This window comes from Falco naumanni, chromosome 7 (genome assembly GCF_017639655.2).
Source record: "Falco naumanni isolate bFalNau1 chromosome 7, bFalNau1.pat, whole genome shotgun sequence".
Classification (NCBI taxonomy): Eukaryota; Metazoa; Chordata; class Aves; order Falconiformes; family Falconidae; genus Falco; species Falco naumanni.
The window spans coordinates 20,767,434-20,789,706 of record NC_054060.1 but is presented as its reverse complement, the minus strand read 5'-3'; the positions used below and the strand labels follow the sequence as shown (position 1 = coordinate 20,789,706).

Genomic DNA, 22,273 nt, shown 5'->3' with positions numbered 1-22,273 from the left:
CTCAAAGCATCACAAGCATGAAAGATGTTTCCCACATCTCAGAGGGCAGGTAAGGTTTTCCTTTGATGGCCAGAAAAAACAATGCACAACTTTGTGGTAGCAACTGCATTATTGCTATACCTTCTAGATGGCCTTGTCAAAATCTACATACACAGAATTTCTCTTGACTCTTTTCCATCACGTTTGCTGTAGTCTTGCTATGTGACTGCACTGATAGCACGTACACTTTAAATGCACTCACTGTCAGTATGGCAATACCTCTCAGTCTGTAACATTGTGAGCAATCAAAACTTCAGCTACCTCTTACAAAGGTAGGAATCCATCAGCCAGAAAAATAGTAATGTTACATGATTGTATGAGATGGTGTTTACAATGCTTGCAATTTCAAAGATAAGGTATAAATCTCCTTACAGATCTATATGGCTTTATCATTGTTATCTAATGCTGTTCTGTTGTTGATTCTGTCTTAACTCCAAAGCTTTATGTTCACCATTTCATTCTTTTTCCCAAAAGTTCTGATGCACAACCGGAATGGAAACCTCCCATCTAAGAAAAGAGGAATGTCAGAGCCATTAGGATAGCCATGGGGTTGGAAACTTACCCTACCTAGCAGGGACAACTTCCATGTCTAGGTGAGCATGCAGACTAGAATGGACACTGTCTGCCCCACAGGAATAACTTCTATTGATTGTGCTTCCATTAAGTATAACGCTTTTGTTTATGTGGACTTTTGCCACATCCTATTATAAAAGCAGCATTTTTTTCCCTGTGGTGCTGGAATCTGTGAGTAAACAATGCTCTTTTACTGAGTATCTATGACAGGCCTAAGTTGAAAAATGAAAGGCAACAGCCTCAGTGTCAAAGAGCTTATGTTTTACAATAATGCAAACTAAATGTTGGGGTTTCTGTCAAAGTTAAGCACCTGCAATTGCTGTGTGTAATTTCTGTTCAGTGAACCTAAAACTCTTACTGGGTCTCCTTATCTCTGAGGCATTAAATCCTACACTAGTGCTCAGTGAGAGCCAAAATGCCACTAATTTAGAAGAGCAGCAACTTCCACTTGATTTTGTCTCTCCTGTGGCTTGTTCCAAGAACGGAGATCAATAGCTGACCCTTTTGGCTTTGCACTTAAATGCAAGACAATTGAATTGTATTATGCTGAAATGATGAAGTGATGAATTCTGGGGAGAGGAAGATGTGTCTTAGCTATGTGTCATTTCCAAACAACACTGAAACATCAGACTCCTTGCAAAGAGGACTTAGTAAAGTAGCCCTTTAATTACTATATTTCTTTTATTTGTTGTACCGAGATCTATGAATGTAAGAAAGGAATATGATTTCTACTGTGAACAGAAAATAAATGAAAAAAACACCATAAATAGAGCTCTGAACACATCTGGGTATTACTGAATGACAAAACTAAAAATGCGGGATTTCTTTCCCTTTTCATTGGTCAATTATAATATTTAATAAATACACTTCGAAAGATGACTGGGGTTGCAAAACAAACAAACAACAACCCCCAAAAAAGTGCTAATCAGCAAATCTGACCTATTACATTACCCCAGCAAAGGAATTTCAGCCTAGAATTCTTGCCTTGAGCCAAAAGCTTATTTAAGGGGCTTTCTTCATTCCTTATGTACAAAACTTGTGTCTTCAGCATAGGCCAGAGATGTCTCTGGCTTCTTAAAACATTGAACAGAGACTAACATCAGTGAAGTTATGTGGGATTTTGTTCTTTTTCTGTCATGTCAATGAGCCAATTCAAATCTTTTAAAGTGACAAGGGCCTAGAGGAGGGTTCTCCAAATGTCTGTAATAACAAATGCCATGGTTTTTATCAAATGAGTCCAGTTAAAACTTGAAAAGGAAAATAATAATATGGGCCTTGATGAATATATATGCTGGACTGAGACCTCGTTTAGTCATTTGCAGTTTCATGTTACTTCTGTTCTAGCATGCTAGCATGCTGATTTGTTCTCTGCTACAAGCTGATGATTTCGGCTGCACCACTCAGCCTCTGTTAGAGCAAATAAGGTGATTAATGAAAATGTTATGCAGACAGCAACTGAAGCCAAGAAAGAAAACTCCCCAGACTTGATTTTCCCTTACCCGTAGCTGACACAACTGAACCAAATGCATCTACAGGGAATGTTTAGTTAAGGTACCAAGAGAAACACAAAGTTTCCATTACAAACTGTTGTCTGGATCTTTCCTGTGCTACCTCAGAATTGCTCACTCTGTTACCCAGCCCACTCTGCAAACTCAAAACAGCTCCAGATCAGACATCTGACTGTTTGCAGTTCCATGGGACCTCTGGAGAGTATTACACTCCTTCGCATTCTGTCTTTCTCCAGCCCACTCGTACGGTGGAAAAAAGATTACATGATCACTATAGGACACTTCCCCCTCTTCTTCCAATCTGTGCTACCTCTTCTTGAAACCTAGGGTTATGGCCCAACAGAGCTGACAGGCTAACTGTCAAGCCATTCATTCTCAATGGTGTGGTCTTTATGCAGAGAAATTATACAGGTAGGAGAATTAACCACTAAGTACTTATGGGTTAAATGGCAGGAATCAAAAATGCAGCATAGTGACTTCTAAATAACTCCTTTTTTGTAGATCTTCTTGCAAATGTATCTCCATCGATAATTGTGCTCCTTTTTTCATCAATGTGATGACCTGTTTTTCATCAGCCTTCAGTGTGGGACACAGGTTATTCCTTGCTCTTCTAACAACCTAAGGGTCTTCCCTCTCTGCCAGAAAATGCTGGTACCTAGTCCTTGTGGAAAATTCTAGTTAGCTTACTTAGATGGTCTTAAGCTTTAATTTATCTGAGTTCTGATCACTGTGGGAGGTAGGTACTTAAAAGTTAGATCAAACTTAAAAATTTGAACCTGAAGATGCTTGTATCACAAAAATATTTGAAATCAAACTGAAACATCACAAACCATCCCTGTCTATATGATGAACTCTCAATGAAAGTCTACATCACAAATAATTTTTGTGGTGGCTTTCATAAAAAATTTGAATGGTAATGTTCCTGATCTCTGGTACAACAATTAAAATGTTTTAAGTGGGAGAGCAATTAAATAGTTAATGACAAATTATATTCATCTGGTGTGAATTGTAGGTGAATTCATGCTGAAATTGTAAAACTTTGGCTCCAAGAGCATTACCCAGCACTTGCGTGAATAACTGCAAAGAAGGAATCATATGACCCCAGGAATCAGTGTTTTCTCTGTTGATAGATCAATGATTTTTTTATTATTCTATCCTACTAAAAACAGAAAAGTGCTTGTAAAAGCAAAGCTTATCAAATTAATGAAAGGTTGTCCTGCTATGCAAAATAACAGACTAAAGGATTGTTCATCTAAACTGAAACCTGTACTTTATTTATCTGAATTCTGGAAGATGTTGAATGTCATCTGCCTCCAACTGAAGTCCACATACTTTGGCATGAATAGACACTGCGGGTAAGTTATGACATTTTATGTGCACAGCATCTCCCAGGATCTGGGGACAGGATGAGATTTCATTTTGCTAGAAGCCAAGCAAACAGAAGTTAGTAAAGTTGTCTTTGGCTGTAACCGTGAAATGTCTTTGTGAACTTTTGAACTGTTTAATCAACAACCTCACAGTAACACAGCATGCATGAAACATGGGACTTCAGCATTTATAAGTACAACTGAACCTGTAAAGCTGAGTGAAAAATCTGGTATGAGAGTCTATTGCAACTGTATGGAGGAGAGAGGGAGTGGGAATTTCCTTCTATTTTTATTCTCGTTCTGGATGGATCGTTGTGCCAGAGAGCAAGGTGGTGCTGGAATAGTTTATAAGCAGCATCAGCCAATGGCCACATGCAGCACCCAGCTTCAGGGAACAGGCCGCTCTAGAAAGTGGTTTTATGGGTTGATAAACAAACAGTAAGTCTGTTGCTTGACACCAGGCAGTTACCATTCAAGGTATGCGTAAACCTGTTGCATACACTTCAGAAAATCTTCTTCCTGGATTGTAAAGCCACACTTCCTGTTTAAACCAGGATTCAGGTTTTTGTTTTTAATACAGGAATCAGATTCTATGATAACAGTTGTATTCACATTCTAATAAAGACTTTTAAAGCAGGTCAACTTTTTAGAAAAGACAGTATTTGCAGTTCAACACTCAACTCTTGCAAGTCTTATTTATATATTTTATTCTGACAATACCTTCCCTTTATATTTTCCATCTCCCCATCTAGCGGTCTCCTTCAACCACTGCTGTATGAAGAGCAGCACATTATCTGCTCCTTTCTAGCTTCAGCTTGTTTTTCAGTCTTTTCTATGTGCTAATTCTTTAAAACTACAAATATGTATATGCACACACATCTAGACCTCATATATAAGCAGAAAATAAATAAGAGAAAGTTTTCAGCAGCTTGCACTGGTTAGGTTGTCTTTTAGTTTTGGCTGTCTTAATGTTTTAATCACTGGTGTGAACCTGTAGGCATGTACACCCAGTTCTCTGAAAAATCAGGCTCCTATCCAATGTCTCAAGTTGTTTCTGAAAGCATCTGTTACTGCCCTGGCTATATTCTATACAAAATAGAAATAATTGGTTATTAATGAGATGCTGTAATGAGATTTCCTTAGCATTCCTCCTTAGATAGACTTGCCAAGCAACTTACCCCTAAGCCTGCAGGACTTCAGGCATCAACAAGTCACATGGAGGCTGTTTTATTAGACTGCAATGGAGGAGTGTTGCTGCTACAGCACCCTTTCTCCAAGCATTAACAGCCACAGTATAACACGCCCTAGGTGCAGCTCAGCTCCCGCAATCTCTTCATGTTTTATGATCACTTTGCAGGACAGCTGATTGCAGGGTCACTTAGGGAGGCTGGTCTCACCCGCTCTGTCTGCATGTGAGGTGAGGTCATGGCGTAGGAGAGAGGCCACGGTCAGTGCTGGAAATGAATGAATGAAGGATGTGGTTGTGGAGGAGTACAAGTCAGGAGCCAATTATCAGAGTATGACTCTGCACATCAAACGTAACTGAAAAGCTAAGATCTTAAGTAGAATATGGACGTATTTCAAAAACAGCTTTGTCAAGGGCACCTTAACCTAACTTTGAAAACACCTCTCTCTACTTTTGAAGCGGCTATCTCATTATGTATTCACATAGAGAAATCAACTGGATTCCTTTTTTCAAAAGGAAATACTACTTCTAATACTTTCCTTTTTCAAAGTAGTATTCAAAGGAACATCTTCACTATTTTGGAATTTGCCAAATTATACGTATCTAAAAGCATGGCCTCTTTATCAACGATAACTCTGTTTTCCCATGCGTGCTGCACCCATGTCTTCATTGCTTGCCTTTTCAGAGCAGTCTGGAGTTAAAACCAGTTGTGTCGCACTACAGAATACACTACAGGTTTATACATATGAATCATGCTAGAAGGGCTGCCCAGCAGTGACCATTTTCTCTAGAAGTACTTTAAAAGCCTCTTGAACACATAAACCATTTTACTGTGTGAGTGATTCCTTAGCAGAGATTCTGAATTCTCCAGGTCATAAATACCATGTGAAAATGTAGCTGCCGTAAAGGTAGAGAAGTTGTAGTAGAAAGATCCCTGTTACTTGCCAAAACATAAATTACAAGTGCCTCAGGAACAATTATTCATGCTCTGCTATACTTCATTTATGAAATGAGCTACTCTGCTCTCTAATAGGCCTTTTCTTTTGGCTGAGGTGAGGAAACTGCTGGCCCTTCTAGCTTTTTGAGGTGGTGCACCTATCCCTTGCGTACGTAGGAAATCAGTTGACCACACTTTGCATGTCCAAAGCAGAGTGGCTAACTAAATACTCTGCAAAATACAGGATTTTACTGTAGCCAAAGATTTTTCAGGAGAAGCTTCCTGTAACAGAAAAGTTCTGTGAAATCTAATAGGAAATGCACATTATTTTAAACTATTACTGTGAAATTCTAAAAGATATCCCTGACATGCAAGTCTGCAGGCTACCTCCAAAACCCTATGCAGAGGACATAATTTTTACTTTGAAAAAGATCATTGAAATTCCCACCTGTTCTTTTCATTTGGACTCTTGGTCAACCTAGTTCTAAATCTAGGAAAGTACAAAATTAATTGAAGCTGACTTCCCATCCATATTCCTAGCTCCTGCTGAGCGCAACTCTGGCAGGCAAGAGGGGTCTCGGGCTGGGATTCCAGAACTGCAGTATTCAGAGTTGCAAGGTTCATAAACTCGAGTAATCAGGAGGTTCTGTTACAACAGACTGACTGTAAATAAAACCAAAGAAAACAGGAATTGCAACTTCATGAGTTGTGTTGTATCCCGACTTAGCTTTGGGGAATTGAGATGATTGATCTGACTACAGGTGTCACCGCTTGACAGTGCCAAACAGGACCCTTCATTATTTCTACAAAAGATGTGGTGCACAAAGTACTTTGACCTTGGATTTCAGCCAATTCTTTGAAACTTGTTTCTACTTCCTTTTGAAAAGCTTTTACACCTTAAGTTTAGCGTTTTTGTGAACATTGGACGAGTCAGAGTAAATCAATAGTCTTAGGAAAAATGATACATCGTTACACTGCACACACAGAGGTGTTTACCATTTTTTGCAGAAGACACATAACCTCAGCACTGTAAAGTTGTATACACAATGCTAGATGCACATTCGTAAATCACCTTTCCAGTGTAATCCCTTTGTTCTATTACTCAAGGCTGTAAATGCTGTTAAAAGAATAAATTCACCACTCACAGATAGGGCCTGTTCCCTTTCCTTAATATATGGGAGAAGGAACTGGACACAAGGAACATCCACGCTGAAAGTAACACAAAAGCTGACAGGATTAGAGTTGATTATGCCTTGACTACTGCTGTGTCTGTGGAGTTCTGTACGGATGGTAAGGAGCTGTAGCTGTGTTTTATAATCAAAAGAGTCAAACACAAGCTTGACTTAGGAACTTAGGACTGCTTTATATATTAAAAAAACCCACACCATAGGTATTAAAAACCCCAAAGGTGGTCTGATTTCCAAGTGAAAAACAGTTGTGCAGTAGAAGTTACTGTTGTTAGTGGGTTTGTCCTTGAAGCTTCAACAAGTACTCAGTGAAAAGCGTGCTAGCACTATCACTTTTTCATAAAGGAAATAACACAAAACTTGCAGAGCACCCATCAGAATGTTACAGCCTTTTTACAACTACTTAGTTGAGAAAACCAAATGAGTTTGAGTCTCTTGCCAATAACAGTGGTCATATCCAGTTTACAGTGTATATGTATAATTCAGAATTGTAAAGTGTAACTTGGATGTGTCCAAGGGTACGCTATACACAAGACCAGTTGGCTCACAGAAAGAAGCTTTAAACAAACATATGCACAGAAGTTAGCACAGGTGTCATGCTTTTACAAAATAATTAGTCCGTAACTCACCCACAAGTGCTAACCTTAGCAGCACAAAGCAGGGTATTGGTACAAAAGCAAAACACCAGCCAGACAGCATTATCTCAGACCTTTTTTGTAACCTATTATATTCTTAATGACAAAAAATAAAACTTTTTAATTTTGCCTTAGTGACAAAAAATAATCTAGTGATTTATACATTCAAAAGGGAGTCATTTATCACTTACAAAAATTGAATTATGTTCTTGTAAACAGTCTACAAAAACACCAGTCAAGATAAGGACAAAAGAAGAGAAGGATGTTTTCACTGGGAAGTTTGGCGTTAAAAGTGAGGAAAGCACTCAAATCCTTATTATCCTGTCAAGCACGGTGAAAGAGCTGAACTATTACTTTTTTTTTTTTATGTTACAGAGCCCTAAAATTTCAAGAAATTAACAGCAGCCTATTAAACAATCTTTTTAAATTACAGAAAAGAGAAAAGGAAGTATCATGTGAAAGGTGTAGGTTTAAAATAGTCAGTCATTACAGAGATGATTCTGGTTCGGTAAGGCCAGTGCTACTGTTTTCTCCAGAGGCAACATTGCTCAAAAATGAAAGATGCAGAAATGCAGAGAAAACAGGTGAGTTCTACATGGCTTTTCACCAGTAAGTAATGTTAGCAAAAAAACTATCTAAAAATTAATAGCCCTTCACCATCTAGGATCTTGTGGTATGAGTCAGATGAGAGTTTACAGTTGCAGAGAATATGTTTGCTTAGTCCATATTGCTTGCCAGAAACATGGTCAGTTCCATACACTGAAGCTAAAGTAAGAAACAGAATGACAAAATGTTCTGTTGTTTTTTGCTTTTTTAAAAAAAGAACACCCCTTTGGGGACTGCCTGAAACTTTGCTTAGAAGATGCTGGTGCTGAACATCTGTACTTTCATAAGCAGTGTTTAAAAGCTGTTTCTCAATACAGCTTTGTCTTTGCATTATATGATGAGAGTTTTGTAAATTACCATCTTAGACAGTACAAGGTATCTGACAGTCATGTTTCTATGGATATTTGACCCATATGTTTCCCAGTTCTAAAAGTCTGGGACAAGGTTCATGGTAACGCATTTGTGCTAGCTGTTGTATAATATTTGCTTACTTCAGTGAGTACAGCAAAGATGACACTGTAACCTGCCCAACCATCTCATCCTCTGAAAGCTACCAGCGAGACCAGCCAATTAAAATAGCTCCCCAGCAGTTAGACTTCTACATTTAAACTCCAAGCTCCAAGAGGTGCTGGCTTAAATAATTTTTGAGTTGGTCAGTGAGATGGTGCCAACAATGATACTGACCAACAGACTGAAAGGCAATGCGAACACAACAAAACTCACTCAAGCTGAAGGAAAACATAGAAAAATAGTAGAAGAGTCTTTAAGAATGAGTAATTGCCCCAAACTTGTGTGATAACTGAACCTACTTGCAGGTGAGATGTTCCGAAAGCTATGGAATATAACCAGAATCGAATGAATTGTGAATAGAACTGGCTTCCAACAATGTTCAGTTATGCTCCCACTAGCATATCTGTGCTTCTACGGGTCTTTCATAAATCAGCATATCAGGATTATAGGAGTTACAATACATGGGTGCAGTTTAACAGTTTTAAACATATTTTTATGGTGTAAACATCAGTTTTCAGTTGTTCTCTAGACTTTAGAGTTTGCAGATTACGTGGGAGCTGCACTATAGATGAAGCTGACTGGAAAGCAATGGCTCTGAATGCCATAGATGCATGCCAAACCTCTAAAATACCTTCAGTAGCATCTGTTAAAACTCACTGTTATGAATTGAGACATTTCTCCTCTTAAAGTTACTGTTTCAGGCCCTCCGCAAACTCTGGCAGCTATCATACCTGTCTGCCACTTGAAAACTCGTTTTCAACAGTAACAGCTCTTCTGCAGAGCAGCTAAGAGCTGGAGATGGTGGGGACAGGGAGAATCCTCCTCCCTCCAGGCCACACGTCCCACTGTTAGAGCAATGCTGAGTTAATCTGCTTAGCCGCAGCAGCACTATTCCCCCCTCAAAGCTTCACCAGCACATGAAGGAGGGACAGAATCAGAGTTAGGGTTCACCATAAGTGATCTTTAATTGTATGCAAAACCATGTTTATGTATATTATCAATGCAATGCTTACTATATGTGCAGGTGGTGGGGAGAGGAAGTGCTTCTTTCCAAATAAAACACAAAATTCTGTGCTTAAAAAATAACACGTTACCTTATTAGGGATACTGACATTACTTTTTTTGAAGACAAGGGGTAGGTGATTTACTGAAGATAGTCTTAACCTCTCCTATCATACAGTTTAAAGTAAAACTGATTCATTAAATCCACACCATAGCATCTATTAAACCCATGATACAGAATTACTTTGTCCCATGACCAAATTCTACATCTTTTCAGCTGTTTCTTGAAAAAATGAGCTTTTAAATCCATTTCTTATAGGTGTATTTATGCTAATACTATTTAGGGGTATCTATAAATCCCAAAGCATTCGCTTTTCTGGTTGTTTGCTTTTACATTTTTTTTTAAGCTAGAAGATGTTGCACATGTTGCCAATCTGAGAAAGACTATTTCTAAAAAGTTAGCGAGAATTCAGTTGTTTCCAAGAATGATGAAAGTTGGGGGAAACGGAAGGGCCAAATACTGTACAGCTCTGGACAAAGGAGAAAAAAAAGTATGTATGCAAATCCAGAGATGTAATCTTTTGGGGTATCTAAGAAATTCAGTTTTGTTCTGGCTGTGTTCAGAGAATTTAAAAAACATACTTTGCAAATACACCCTGGATATATTATACAATAAGACTAGCCATCTGCCAACATTCTATTGGCACTGCTTGTATGGACACAGATAACACCAAACGGAAATTTCTATTGAGTTAAGAGGGGCTTTCACTGCTCTATTAAGAGTTTCACACACATGCATAAGAAAGCTGCATACAATTCACCTTGGTCTTGGAAAATATATCCATCACTACAACAATCAAAAACTGCCAAAGCAATCACATTAATGCTAGTCTGCATTCCTTCTGCTGGCACTTAAAAGGAATTGCAAATTTAAATTCAGTAAACTCCTACAATACATAACAAGAATTAGTCTGTGGTTCAGTGAAATTTTAGCAGCATCCCTGTTCATATTTGTTATAGCAGGATCCTAAACCACGAGATTAAGAATGCAGGAAAGGCCCATACGCACAGTGAGGTTTTGCAAGAATCTATAAAGCCTCAGTCTAGTATGTAAATTTCTACCAATGTAATTTCATTTATTTATCTCCAAATCGCAAAACAAATATTTCTCTGATCTACTAACAAACAGCTCACCATTTCAGCAAATTTTTGCAGGAAACACCTGAAGATGGACTAGGCTGTCATGTTCTAACCCTTCTCAGCTGATTCTCAGTAAGTTACTCTAGTGGAAATACTGACAGCTCTTTACTTTAAAAAGCTCAATACATCCTTTTAGGCTTCTGTACTCGGATGGTCTTACCCTGGAACTAAGTGGTTAGCATTTCTGCCTCTCTCCTTGACCAGTTTTAAAAGCTACTGTTGAAGGCAGGCAGCAAAGGCTACATGACCAGCATACCCATTCTGCTTGTGTATTTGCTGTCTGGGGATATTCCAGCTGGCTCCAGGACCAAAATAGACAGAAAGCCACAAAACATGTAGCAGCAACACAATGCACGCTCATGTGAATTTTTCAGGTGCTTCTAGTCCAAAAACTCATATAACATAACCAATTAATAGAGAGCAGTCTGGTAGAAATATAGTGCGCAATAAATCTAAGACAGTTTATTGATTCATTGACTGCAACGTCAACAGACACCCAGTCACAAATATTTTGCCTATAATTCCTGAGAGCACTACAAAAGTACTGTAACTGATTACAGAAAACCTTTTTCTTGCACTAGAGGTCATTTAAGGATATGCTAACTTTAATTCCATTTGACTCGTGCCAAATTCCTGGTTAGTAAATACTTTTTATGTTAGGGCTGCAAAAAAGCTTCTGTCATTTTTCTACCAGTAACTGAACAGTGGCGCTCTGAACTTTTAAAAACTTTTATATTAAGTGGAGGCCCTATAAGATCTGCTGAATCTGCAAGACCTGAAAAATACAGGATATGTGTGTCTGACTTCAGTGCCTGCACTTAAATAACCCACATTGTCTAGCTATTGTTAAACTGAACACAGCAAGATAATGATCTCACTGCCCATGTGAATCTACCTAATAAAAGCCAAGGGGGTAACAAAGGAGAAGAAAGTATACCTATAGAAATTCTACAGAAAGGACCCTTCAAAGGTTGTCCTGCATTTGAACAGCAGAGTATTTTTTTGGCTCTGTCAGCACTGACTTCCAAACAGCTGATCCAAGATTGGAAGGGGGCAGGGGGGAAGTTGGAACATGCTTAACTTATAAAACAGAACTAGAAACCACATGTCCAATATAAACAAGTTCCAGGTTCCTGCTCTGGGATGTGCCATAACCCTGTTCAGCCAGACAATAACACAATGCAACAGTTGTATTTTAAATGGTTAAAGGTGCCTTCTTTTCAGATGAAATCCAATTGTGCGTTTGTTTCATAAAGAGCTCCAGTTTAGTGAAAGGTTTGTTTATGCACAACTCATGTCACAAACAAATACTTTCCAGTGTCCTGCAGAGAAGTATGTGCTACGGCAGAAGAATCGTATACAGATCATTCAGAACACTTTTTCCATAAGGCTGTGATTAATTTCTAATACAAACACAGCTATCAATTGCAATCATTCATTCATTAAAAAAATTGTTTGCTGGTTTACTCCAGTCTATCTGTAAGACTTAGGTCTTGCTGTTGAGAAGGAAAGTGCTGCTACAGGTGTCTAGGATGAAGAAAACTACTGGAAGGTGATCCATCCACACCACTTCCAGTATTAACAGATCTCATTCCACTGGGCCCAAGTGTCACTTCCATGCTAAAAGGAAGATAGTTTGTGGAAAGAGAATTCTGTGAAGTTTCTGATTGTCCACCAGATAAACAAAGCTTTCACCCTGCAGCAAAGCAGTTCCTCAACACTGTATTCTGTAAATGATGTTGACTGGAACAGCAATACTCTAATTGGGATATTTTCAGTTAATTACCCTCTGCTCAACTTCAGTTGAGCACAGGTTGCACAGGCTGGCAACTCACTGCCTGAGCTAGACTTGTCTCAGTAACTGTCTTGGTCTTAGAAAATGTGATTTCCGAAGAATTGTGGAAGTCACAAATTGATTCTTCTTTCTGCATGTCGCCTCGCCCCACCCCCCCGTTTATGGAGTGTTTCAGTATGACACAACCATGTGTGTCTCCTCAGATTCAATGCAACACTCACCTGTCTTTTATATCTTCCTCTTCCTTCACTCAGGAAAAGCAAACAGGGGACAAGCGGAGGGAAATTATGGAGAGAGAATATTAACTATGCTGATTGCACCTGTTTCAAAGACAATGGTGAAGAAGGAAAAAGAAAATAGTCTCCTTTGTAGTAGACCCTCTCTCCATCACAGTTATGACAATGGTAAATACACTTTGCTTTAATGGCTTTTTAGCTACAATGCCTAAGCTCTGTTAATTATTATCAGAACCTTCATTTCTGTGACTTCTGCATTATTAATATCTCCATAAAGACTGGGGAGAAAAAGGAGTGAAAGGAAGGGAAGAAAAACCTGTAGATGTAATTCTCTCTAGCAGCTAATACTGCTCAAGTGTGGTAAATACAGTTGTCAGCCATCAGGATTCTCCATGCAACCAATCTAAACCCAACTCTTTTGCAGCTGAATTAACTGAATCCTATTATTCAGTCCTGAACCAGTCAGGTAAAAGGAGTGAGTAAGGGTAGTTCTTCTGCCTTTCTTCCTGATTTCAATTCCTTTTGAAAAAGGTAAGTTTTAAAACTTGCTTATTCTTTTAAGAAATGTATGCCCTGTGCTTATTTCAAAGATTTTGACAAAAAGAGACATACAGCATATATGCTGCTTGTTATCTTCAGTGAACATAGTTTGATGCAGGCTTAGGATCAGTATTTTTAGGTAAGAACTTCATTCTTTGGAATTGCATGTTAGGGTGAGGACTTAGGCAGGGCTGTAAATGAAGTTGTTCTATGTTTTCAGCTGACTTTTTTTTAATATGTTAAAACTTTCTTAGAGGAAGTAAGAAAGAAATTGCAGAGCTCTTTCAGAGCGAACTAAAACAATGCTTTGCAGTTTTGTATTGTTTTTAAAAATACAGGCTTATTAAAAGACATGTAAGACCATCAGTTTTCAGAAAAATGCAGGAGCAGGTTGCTGAACTATTTAACACTGAGAAAGAATGCTTATGGCTCAGGCTGGACAGACAACTGTTTCATGAGGCTGGCTTTGAAGCTGTCCTGAAGCTATCGTTTTAGCCCACCTCAGAGAAAAACCTTACAGAAAAGATTTTGATGCACTCCGCAAAGAGAGGAGGGGGAAGGCAGCAGAAGAGCATTATGGGATACAGCAGCCCAGAGGCACACTGGAGCTTTGCGACAGTCTGACTGTATGCTAATGATAGTGAGTTAGGTACACAGAGCCAGCTAGCTGTTCCTAACTTCTAACACAAGAAGTCAAAAACAGGAGGCCCAGCCACTAAAGCTGAAACTGACAAGCAAACATGCAGAGGGCCAAGCTCTGTCCCCTTCCCTGTGAGAAATCAGCACTGGGGAAAGGCCTTTCCAGTTTCCTCTGGCATCCTGTTCAGAGGGAGTGCAGCTTCCCATTCAGTCCCGGCATCCAGAGCAGCCCAGCTGGCAACTCAGAGGATGGACTGAACTAATGGTACCCACTCATTTCTTCCTGCCCTGCACAAGAGCAGTGTGCAGCCCTGTTTTCCTCTGCTCCCTCGAGTGGCATGGAAGGCATTAGATTAAGTTTCTCCTCTCCTAATCTTCTCCTGTGAAGGCTTGCGTCTTCACAAACACTGCCTGCTCGCCACATGCACGTAGAATCACTGTGTGCCTACAGGCAAGCTAAAGGAAACCAGAGCCACGTCTAGTCCACATTTTTTAGCTAACCAGCTACATTTCTGGTAATTGCCAGGTGGTAAAAAGGAAGAGAAACTTTTTCACTGATACATAAACTTGCTTCTTGCTTTTGATTACATTGGTTAATCAGTTTCTTCACATGCACATAGGTAGCATCTTGATTCAGACCAACTTCAAAGAAGTTGTGCTTTATCACTGTGTTTTTAATTAATGTAGTCAGAGCAAATTAGATGTACTAGAACTGAAAGTGAAAACCACCTCCTGTTTAAAACTTACTATGTGTACTCTATACAAAGGCCACTTTACCAGCCTAAACAGAGGCCTAATGCTACTCCAGTTTGACCAGACTAATTGTTACGCTGTTGTCACACTTGTCACAGTGAAGTCTGATTGCTTTATTTCTCGGATTGCTTTCAAATGACAAATACATTATGAATTTCTCAATCTTCACATACTTCAGTTACAAAGTAATCAGAAAAATTTTGCTTAGGGAAACAAGACATAGTAATTGAGGGGGGAAAGAGGGTACATAAGTTAAAAACTAACTTTTCTCATATGGTTCTTTAGTGTTGTCCTCAAAAAAGTTATTATAAAAATTTAATGTAAAGAAATGGAAAATTCCTTAAAGTGAATGGAAAGGAGTCAGTCTTTTCTACCTATTTAAATTCAGCTAATATTTCATGAATAAGGGTTAGACTGAAAAGAAAAACAGATATGAAGTAACATATCCTTCATAAATGCATGGTTAAGTAGGCTGAACAGATAGCTGTCCAAGCTCTCCCAGCTAGAGGTCAAAGGTCTTGACTGCTTTCTCTTGGATGATTCCTAACCTGACATCTAGGAAGAAGGGTAAGATAATTAGGATGGTCTTCCCTTCTTCCTGTGTCCCAACAGCCATAAAGAAGTCAGCTAGTTTAACAATAGTAGAGGAGCCACCGTTAAGCCACCTGGGCCCCAAGTTTGTTTCAGTGCAAGACTCTCATAGTTAAGAGTCCAGACTGAGACTGGTACCCACACCTCCTTAGTTTACGCTAATTTGTGCAAACACATTTAGTTCTGATGATCAACAAGCCATCTCTGCATTATGAGGTACTACCTAGTCACTAGAACCAGTAAGTTTAGAAGGACATTTCAATGGAATTAAGGTTTCTCTGCATTCATAATGGCATGCTAATGAAGATGGCTTGAGAGGTCACAGTGATTTGGGGGGCTGCAATACATAGGATTCTTGTGATCCCTGTCTGAAATCCAGTCAGTTTTTCTCTACATGTAAATCACACAGTATAATGCAGTATGCTGTGGCTCTCTACAGCCTCTCAGAACACAGTGCTCCTGGACAATGCTTTATGAGGTTGTAGCCTGTAGATAGTGCAGAGCCTAATAGCCATCTCTCTCCTCCCACTGCTGCATCACAAGAGACAAACTGGTTCCCAGTGACTCCAGAGAATTTCCAAACCTTCCTAGTGACCCTGTGCCAAAAACCTGCTTACAGGAAGGAGAACTTTGTCATGTAAATGGTTTATCTGATTTTCTGAAAGTCCTTTCTGTTTAGGAATTTTCTCAGGAGTGGAGAGAATTTTTAAAACTGGTGTGCCAGTGAAATTTTTGTATCAGTGGGATCAATATAGCTTGGGACAAACAGGGTACTGCATCTGTGGATCACAACACAGCTTCTGAGGACCATGGGAACCTCAGTGGAAAAGAATCTGGACTTGACATCTACCCACTGACACTAAATACAACCTTCTGGTAAACATTAAAACTTCAAGGGCTTTGTGGCTGATGATCACGTTGAACTCCAGGACATCTAGTGAGAGAGTAGGGTGGAAAACATAAACATTTGAAAAGAAATGTAGGGGGAGGGGAAGGGTTTGAAAGCTGGTGGAGAGAACAGCAAGGATTTTGGTGACTAATGTTTTCTGCCTGGTTCGAGGGTTTGTCAATTTAATAAAGATGAAGCATTCATAAGGCTGAGATAGCTTAACCGCTAGTGTACCAAACACAAGGGACTGTGGATTGCTCTAGCACATTATGTTCTAACAGAGAACTTCATTCTAAAACCCTGTACTCAGAGCAAGGGCCTAAGGACAAAAGGCAGATGCTGCTTCCTTGGCTATTCCATCTTCTGCTTTAAGCAGGATAATTGGCATCCTCTGCAGTATGGTTTTTGCTTTGGACATTTAGGCACTGAAATCTGGTGCTAACTATGAGGATTTCACATGGGGCACCAAACAGCTGAAAATAGTACTAGCTTTCAGTCCCTACCAATGTGGGCTGGATTTGACCCAACAGTACTTGGAAGGCTCTATCTCTTTGCCACACCATAAGCTCAATGATCTAGGCTATCCTTCCTCCAGGCATGAAGAGCAAAGCCTTTAGTTTCTGAGCACAGTAGCAGACAAGGACAAGCAAGTTTCTAAAGCAGGTCATAAACTGCACTATTCAAATATCTCTAGCACTATCATCAGTATCTTCTAGCCTGCAGTACTGTTCTTAGCCTTCAGTTCACCCCTAAATACCAGCTCATCTAGTCATACAGCACATGGAAGAATTTCCACTCCATAGCAGAAGGTTTTGATTGTTTCTTAGTAAACAGGTTTGGGAGTTACTAGGGTAGCTCTTTAAACACCTTGCCTGTGTACTTTCACCACTGCTTGGTGAGGTGGATGGCCACCACCCTATCCATTTGACAGATGGGCAGACTGATGTGTACATGTTGCTTAAGTAGTTCAGGACCACCGGAAACCAGAGGAGACCCAAACCCCTTGTTCTAAATCAGTAAAACCTATTATGTGTTTTGTAAAAACAAATATTTGCCAGTCCTGGAAGTCACTGCTTGTTCTGTTAGCTTAACTCCTAGCGTCATATAAACTTTTCTCAAGCCTGTCACAATTTCTTTTAAAGAAAGAAAAAAAATCAAACACCTTAGAAAGCATTCTGCAAGAGGAGTAAAAGGCATTCAAGCCTGTTTAAAACCCAATCCAAACAGAGACAGACCAGTTGCCAGTGAGGAGGGAAGCTTGGCAGCTTTGTTTAAAGCTTCCCACACGGACACTGGAGACACAAGAAAACAAAAGAAGCTGCAGTCCCCGAGGGTCCTGCCACTCCGAGGGCAAAACCAGTCCCTTCCCTGCTTTTCCTCTAGCTCTCACAGACACGCACAGGCTCTCTTCTCTCAGTGCCATCAGCTACAGCAATAACCAATTAAGCCGTACAGACCTGGAAACAATACAGGAAATGAAGAGTTAAAAAAAAAAAGAGGGGGGTGGAGAAAAAAACCCAGAGAACTTGGAGGCAAGCCAGCGTCCCCGAATGACTCGGCTGAGCCGGCAGCCCGGAGCGACACTCCCCACCGGCCCTGCCCTCCCTCTCCTCTCCCCGCAGGGCGGGCATGCCCAGCCCTCCTCTCTCGATCAGGGACAGGAGTTCCCCTTCGTGGTCTCTAGTTGGTTTGAGAGCCCAAAAACATTGCTAAATTTATCTTTAACTGTTAGGACAACGGCAAATGCCAGAAATAAGAAAGGAAAAGAACTGAAAATTAATGGTGACAATTCCCTGCAAGCCAAGTGGAAGCACCCTTTCTGCATAACTCCCAAGGAGGCAAAAAGCAGTTACACCGTGCAAAGCAGGGCAGGCTGTCTGGGGTGCCAGGAACACGCTGTTCCTTTGGCTGTGCAGCACAGGGAATTGTCCATCCATATGCTCAGACTTGATAGGGCTTTCTTCTCTCCCACAGAGAGCAAAACATGCCCTCAATATAGAAGGGCTGTTGCTCTCAGGAAGGCAACAGGAAAAGCTAAAGGTGCACTGAAGGTATGGCCTGTGTGGGTGAGGCTGCCACCTCTGAGCTGAAACTGTTCAAGAGTCACTGAGTCACAGTTAGTGCTGAGGATCTTTTTCTTAATGCTCTTTAAAAGTGAACTGACCGTAGATCTTCGTGAACTAATTTGTTGTCTGAAATTACTCACTGGAACAGCTTGCACAATCACGCTCTAGTCGGTATGGTGCCTCAGCCATATGTGCTATGATCACTGCCCTCAGCTGAGATCAGTCTCCTCAGTTTTTGGTGCTCCCTGTCTGACTGGAAGCCATCCTGTTCCCCAGCACCAGGCAGAGGCGCAAGGTCTGGAAAGTCACAGGGCCTATTTCAAGATGGCCCTCCTAATATTTTCAGTGCATAACCTTCATAGTGCTTGCAAGACTTACACACACACACACACACACACACACACGAAGTGGATCTCATAAATTATAATAGCAACAAAAAAAGTGGCCAGGTAAGTCTTCACCAAGAACACTGCTCAGAACAAGTTAGTGCTTCCATCCAAATGGTTTTTTTTGTTTTGAACTAGGTTTTACCCAGCTGCCAGAAGCTTTTTTGAGACCGCCCATGTCCCCCTCTCTCAACACTTTCAACAAATGTCTCCTTGTGACTCATGTTCAGCCTCTCATCTGCCTTTCCTGCCTACTCTAGCTTTCACACAAGTGTCTGCTAAAGAAAGAAACAGACACACAGTCATTCAGGTGCCTCTAGAACATTTAATTTTAAAATTTCAAGAGCATTGATGCTTGCATGGAAAGTGATAAGCTGGTATAAAGGTAGTGATGGGAGCAAGGGGTAGGAAAAAAGTAAACGGGGGAGGGTAAGAAGCATTGGAAAGGGAAGTAGAAGACACACCGAACAAGAAGGCTAGCAGCTAAAAATTACAGCTTGGTACAATCCACACAGACGACCCACACACTGTTCCCTGTGACATTAAGTAATGAAAAAAGGGCAAGGTTAACTGTGAATCTATGCCCAGTAAGGGTTTATTCCCAGAGGTTTTTTTGTTTGTTTGTTTGTTGTTGTTGTTTGGTTTTCCCGAGCTTGAGTTCTGAGGGATGAAACCATAATGGTGGCCAAATACAAGTTTGTTTGGTTTTGGTTTTTTCAACATTCATTTTAATTACCAAGCTGTAACAAATAAATCTCTGGCTGGTTTGTAACTAACCTGTGTGGGTCCTTAGATGAGCTTTAAGATGGGAAGATTTGCCATAAACTTTTTCACACCCCACATAGTGGCATTTGTGCTTTTTCTGGGGTGATCCAGGGTCAGTCCAGCTTCTCATGCGTTTGTTCTTTTGTCTGGGACTTGGCTCAGTTACTGCAGCCAGGCTAGTAGGTGTGGCTGCTCTTCCTCCTCCACGCTTACCAGCCGAAGACACACTTTCTTCCCCAAACTCCTTAGGAGCAATAGAAATGTGTATTTGTTCTGTGATATCAAAGGTTTCTGATTTTTCCATCCTTAGAGCGGGTGAGTTTGGGACATGCTGGTTGAGATCAGCTAAAATGCTAGCTACCACAAGTAACGATGATCCATTGTCTTTCCCAGTTTCTCTGACTTCCCGCTTATCTTCTCCATTCGATGAAGGAGGTATTGCTGCATCAGGTTGAGGATCAGGCTCTCCTTTGGGACTATGGATAACAGCACGACTGGACATAGAAACAAGGCACTCTGCTGCAAAATGATCCACATATGCTGCTGTTGCCATTTTTCGTAAGTTTATAAAGAAATCCAAACAGAAGAGGGAAAAAAACCCACAACACTGCTCTTTCCCTTTCTAAAAAGATTGTGTGAGCAGACTTTTTCCTCTCTTATTTCTTAGGATCTCTTTGTAGAAGTAAAGGCTGATTTAGCAGCCATCAAAACCAGACTTTGTTCGTGACGATAACACCCAGCTCGTCTCTAAATCAAAAAAGCGTTGGAAGTCCAATGGATGAGAAAAAAAAGAGCAGACAGATCCTGGGCACTGGCAGCTGGTTGTCTGGAGTATGAATTAATGCTGTTCTTTCGAGAACGCAATAAGATCAAGATGCGGTTTCCCCAGCCCTTCCATTGCGTTGTGACAGTAGAATAAGCTTTCCCCGTTATCGCTCCTCGGAGTCGCCCGGACCCCTGCGGGGGCGTGGCCTGGACAAACATCTGGGCCTGACGTCACCGCGAAGCCACATCCTGCGCCCATCAGGTTGGCGGCGCGCGGGGCCGGGAGCTCGGCGGCGCGCGGGCAGGGCCGGGCCCGCCGCCCGCAACTGAAAGGAAGCGGCCGATTGGCTGGCGGGGGGGCGCCGCGCGGCCACGCCACCCGCCGCGGGAGCGTGCGGCACCCTCCGCCCCCCGCAGCCACCCCAGTCGCAGGGCCGCAGGGCCGCAGCGCGCAGAGCGGCGGACGCCGACCCCTCCGCCCGCGGGAAAGCGCCCGCAGCCTGCCCCGGCCGGCGGCTGTGCGAGCGTGAAGCGCCTTCCCTGCCCCTCTCGCAGGCCGCTGCCCCCGACGGGTGTTAACGATTCGGGGCGTGCCGCATCGGGGCCCCTACCGCTAGGGACGGCTTCACAGGCGCTCAGCTGTTAAAAGGAAGAGGCTGAACTAGACAGCGTGAGGCTGGAACTGCTGCAAGCGAGAGGAGAGAGCGAGGCCGCGCCGCCCGGGCCGCGGCTGCACGGACAGGGGCCGTCTGTGGATTTTAATAGGTTGCGATGGGTTTCAGTAACTGCCAGGGAACACACTTGAAACCACCTTCCTTTCAGTCAAAACTCTGGCTGTAGCACTCTGCTGCCTCTAAATTATTTGAAAGTACAAATGAAAATAACTTTCTATTCATTATTATTCTCAGCTTGCAAAAGGTAACAGCTCTGCCAGTTTTATAGAGACAATGCCCGAGTGAACAGGAGCATCGCACGTGTGACTACCTCGCCAATCCAAAGTAAAGAAATGCATCTGAATTCAGGTCTGAAAGCAGTTAGTCTGTGGTGCTTCTTACCTTTTGTTGGAACTCTCCAGACTTAATTCCTGTCTTTAGTATAGAGAGACCTTTCCTGTGAGACAGAGATGGTCAGAAAGCAGGAGGGCTTCTTTGAAAGCCTTTCTGGATGGCAAGTTTGAGGGGGTGTGAAAGGAAGTGAACATCTGTTGCAGAAACTCAAATAGTTTTGGTGTTGAGTAAAATACCAGTTTCATACACATGAAAATGTTATTCAGGAGCAACGTCTGCTTATGCTTCCACTGCACATTATGAAAAAACGTACTTTAGGTTGTCATGCAACAGTTCCCCTCTGGGTCAGACTCGTTGGTAACCTGTGTCTGCCGCAGTGTTCCCTGTCTGCTCTTGTAACAGAGCAGCCTGTGGCGCTCCACGGGACTTGAATCACTGCAGCCATGGGAGGAATCAGGCATACAACCCGTGCGGGAGGATGTGGTTTAATGCGGAATTGAGCCAGATATTTCTGATGCAGACAGATCATGCCATTTGTTCTGCTGAGCACATCTAGAGGAAACATTTACACATTTCCAAACAAAAAACTTGAGTCTGGGACTTGCCTAGATGAAAAAGGAATTCTGGGTAAAGCATTTTTATAAGAAACTTCAGTTGAGTTCAAGCTCAGCCTCCTCTTTGAGGGAGGAGTATTGCTTAAACAGACATACCTGGCAGTTCTTTAGAATTAGTAGTAGATTCAGAGCAGAAACCCTGCAGCTCTCCTGGTTTGAGGAGAAACATGGGCTGTTTTCAGGGGGCTGAGGAAAGGGCAGAGTTTAGGCCCAAGTTCTCTGTCCTTACTCAACACCAAGGACTATTATCAGTAAACGGCCAGGAAAAGGGACACCTGGATTACTGTGGTCACCAGCCACCAGCAGGCTTTGCCTGAGCACTAACAGGGAGCTTCCAGAGACACCCTGGTTATCTCTGTGGTGCTCATCCCACACAGCCCCCTCAGCACTGCTGTGCTGCTCTCCTACCAGCTCTCCTCACCGCTGTCTCATCCCACAGTGTTCCTCCATAACCTGTCCTGGCCATGCTGCCGGCCC

General features: G+C 41.5%; 1 protein-coding gene across 1 annotated transcript in view; it reads right to left on the bottom strand.

Moving 5' to 3' along the window:
- Positions 1–20,411, bottom strand: part of KLF13 (Kruppel like factor 13) — a 36,050-nt gene extending 15,639 nt beyond the window's left edge. The window contains exon 1 of the mRNA XM_040601012.1: positions 19,423–20,411. Within this exon, the coding sequence (XP_040456946.1) occupies positions 19,423–19,963 (541 nt within the window). The 5' untranslated portion in view covers positions 19,964–20,411. The remainder of the gene's footprint in view (positions 1–19,422) is intronic.
- Positions 20,412–22,273: the final 1,862 nt, after the last annotated feature.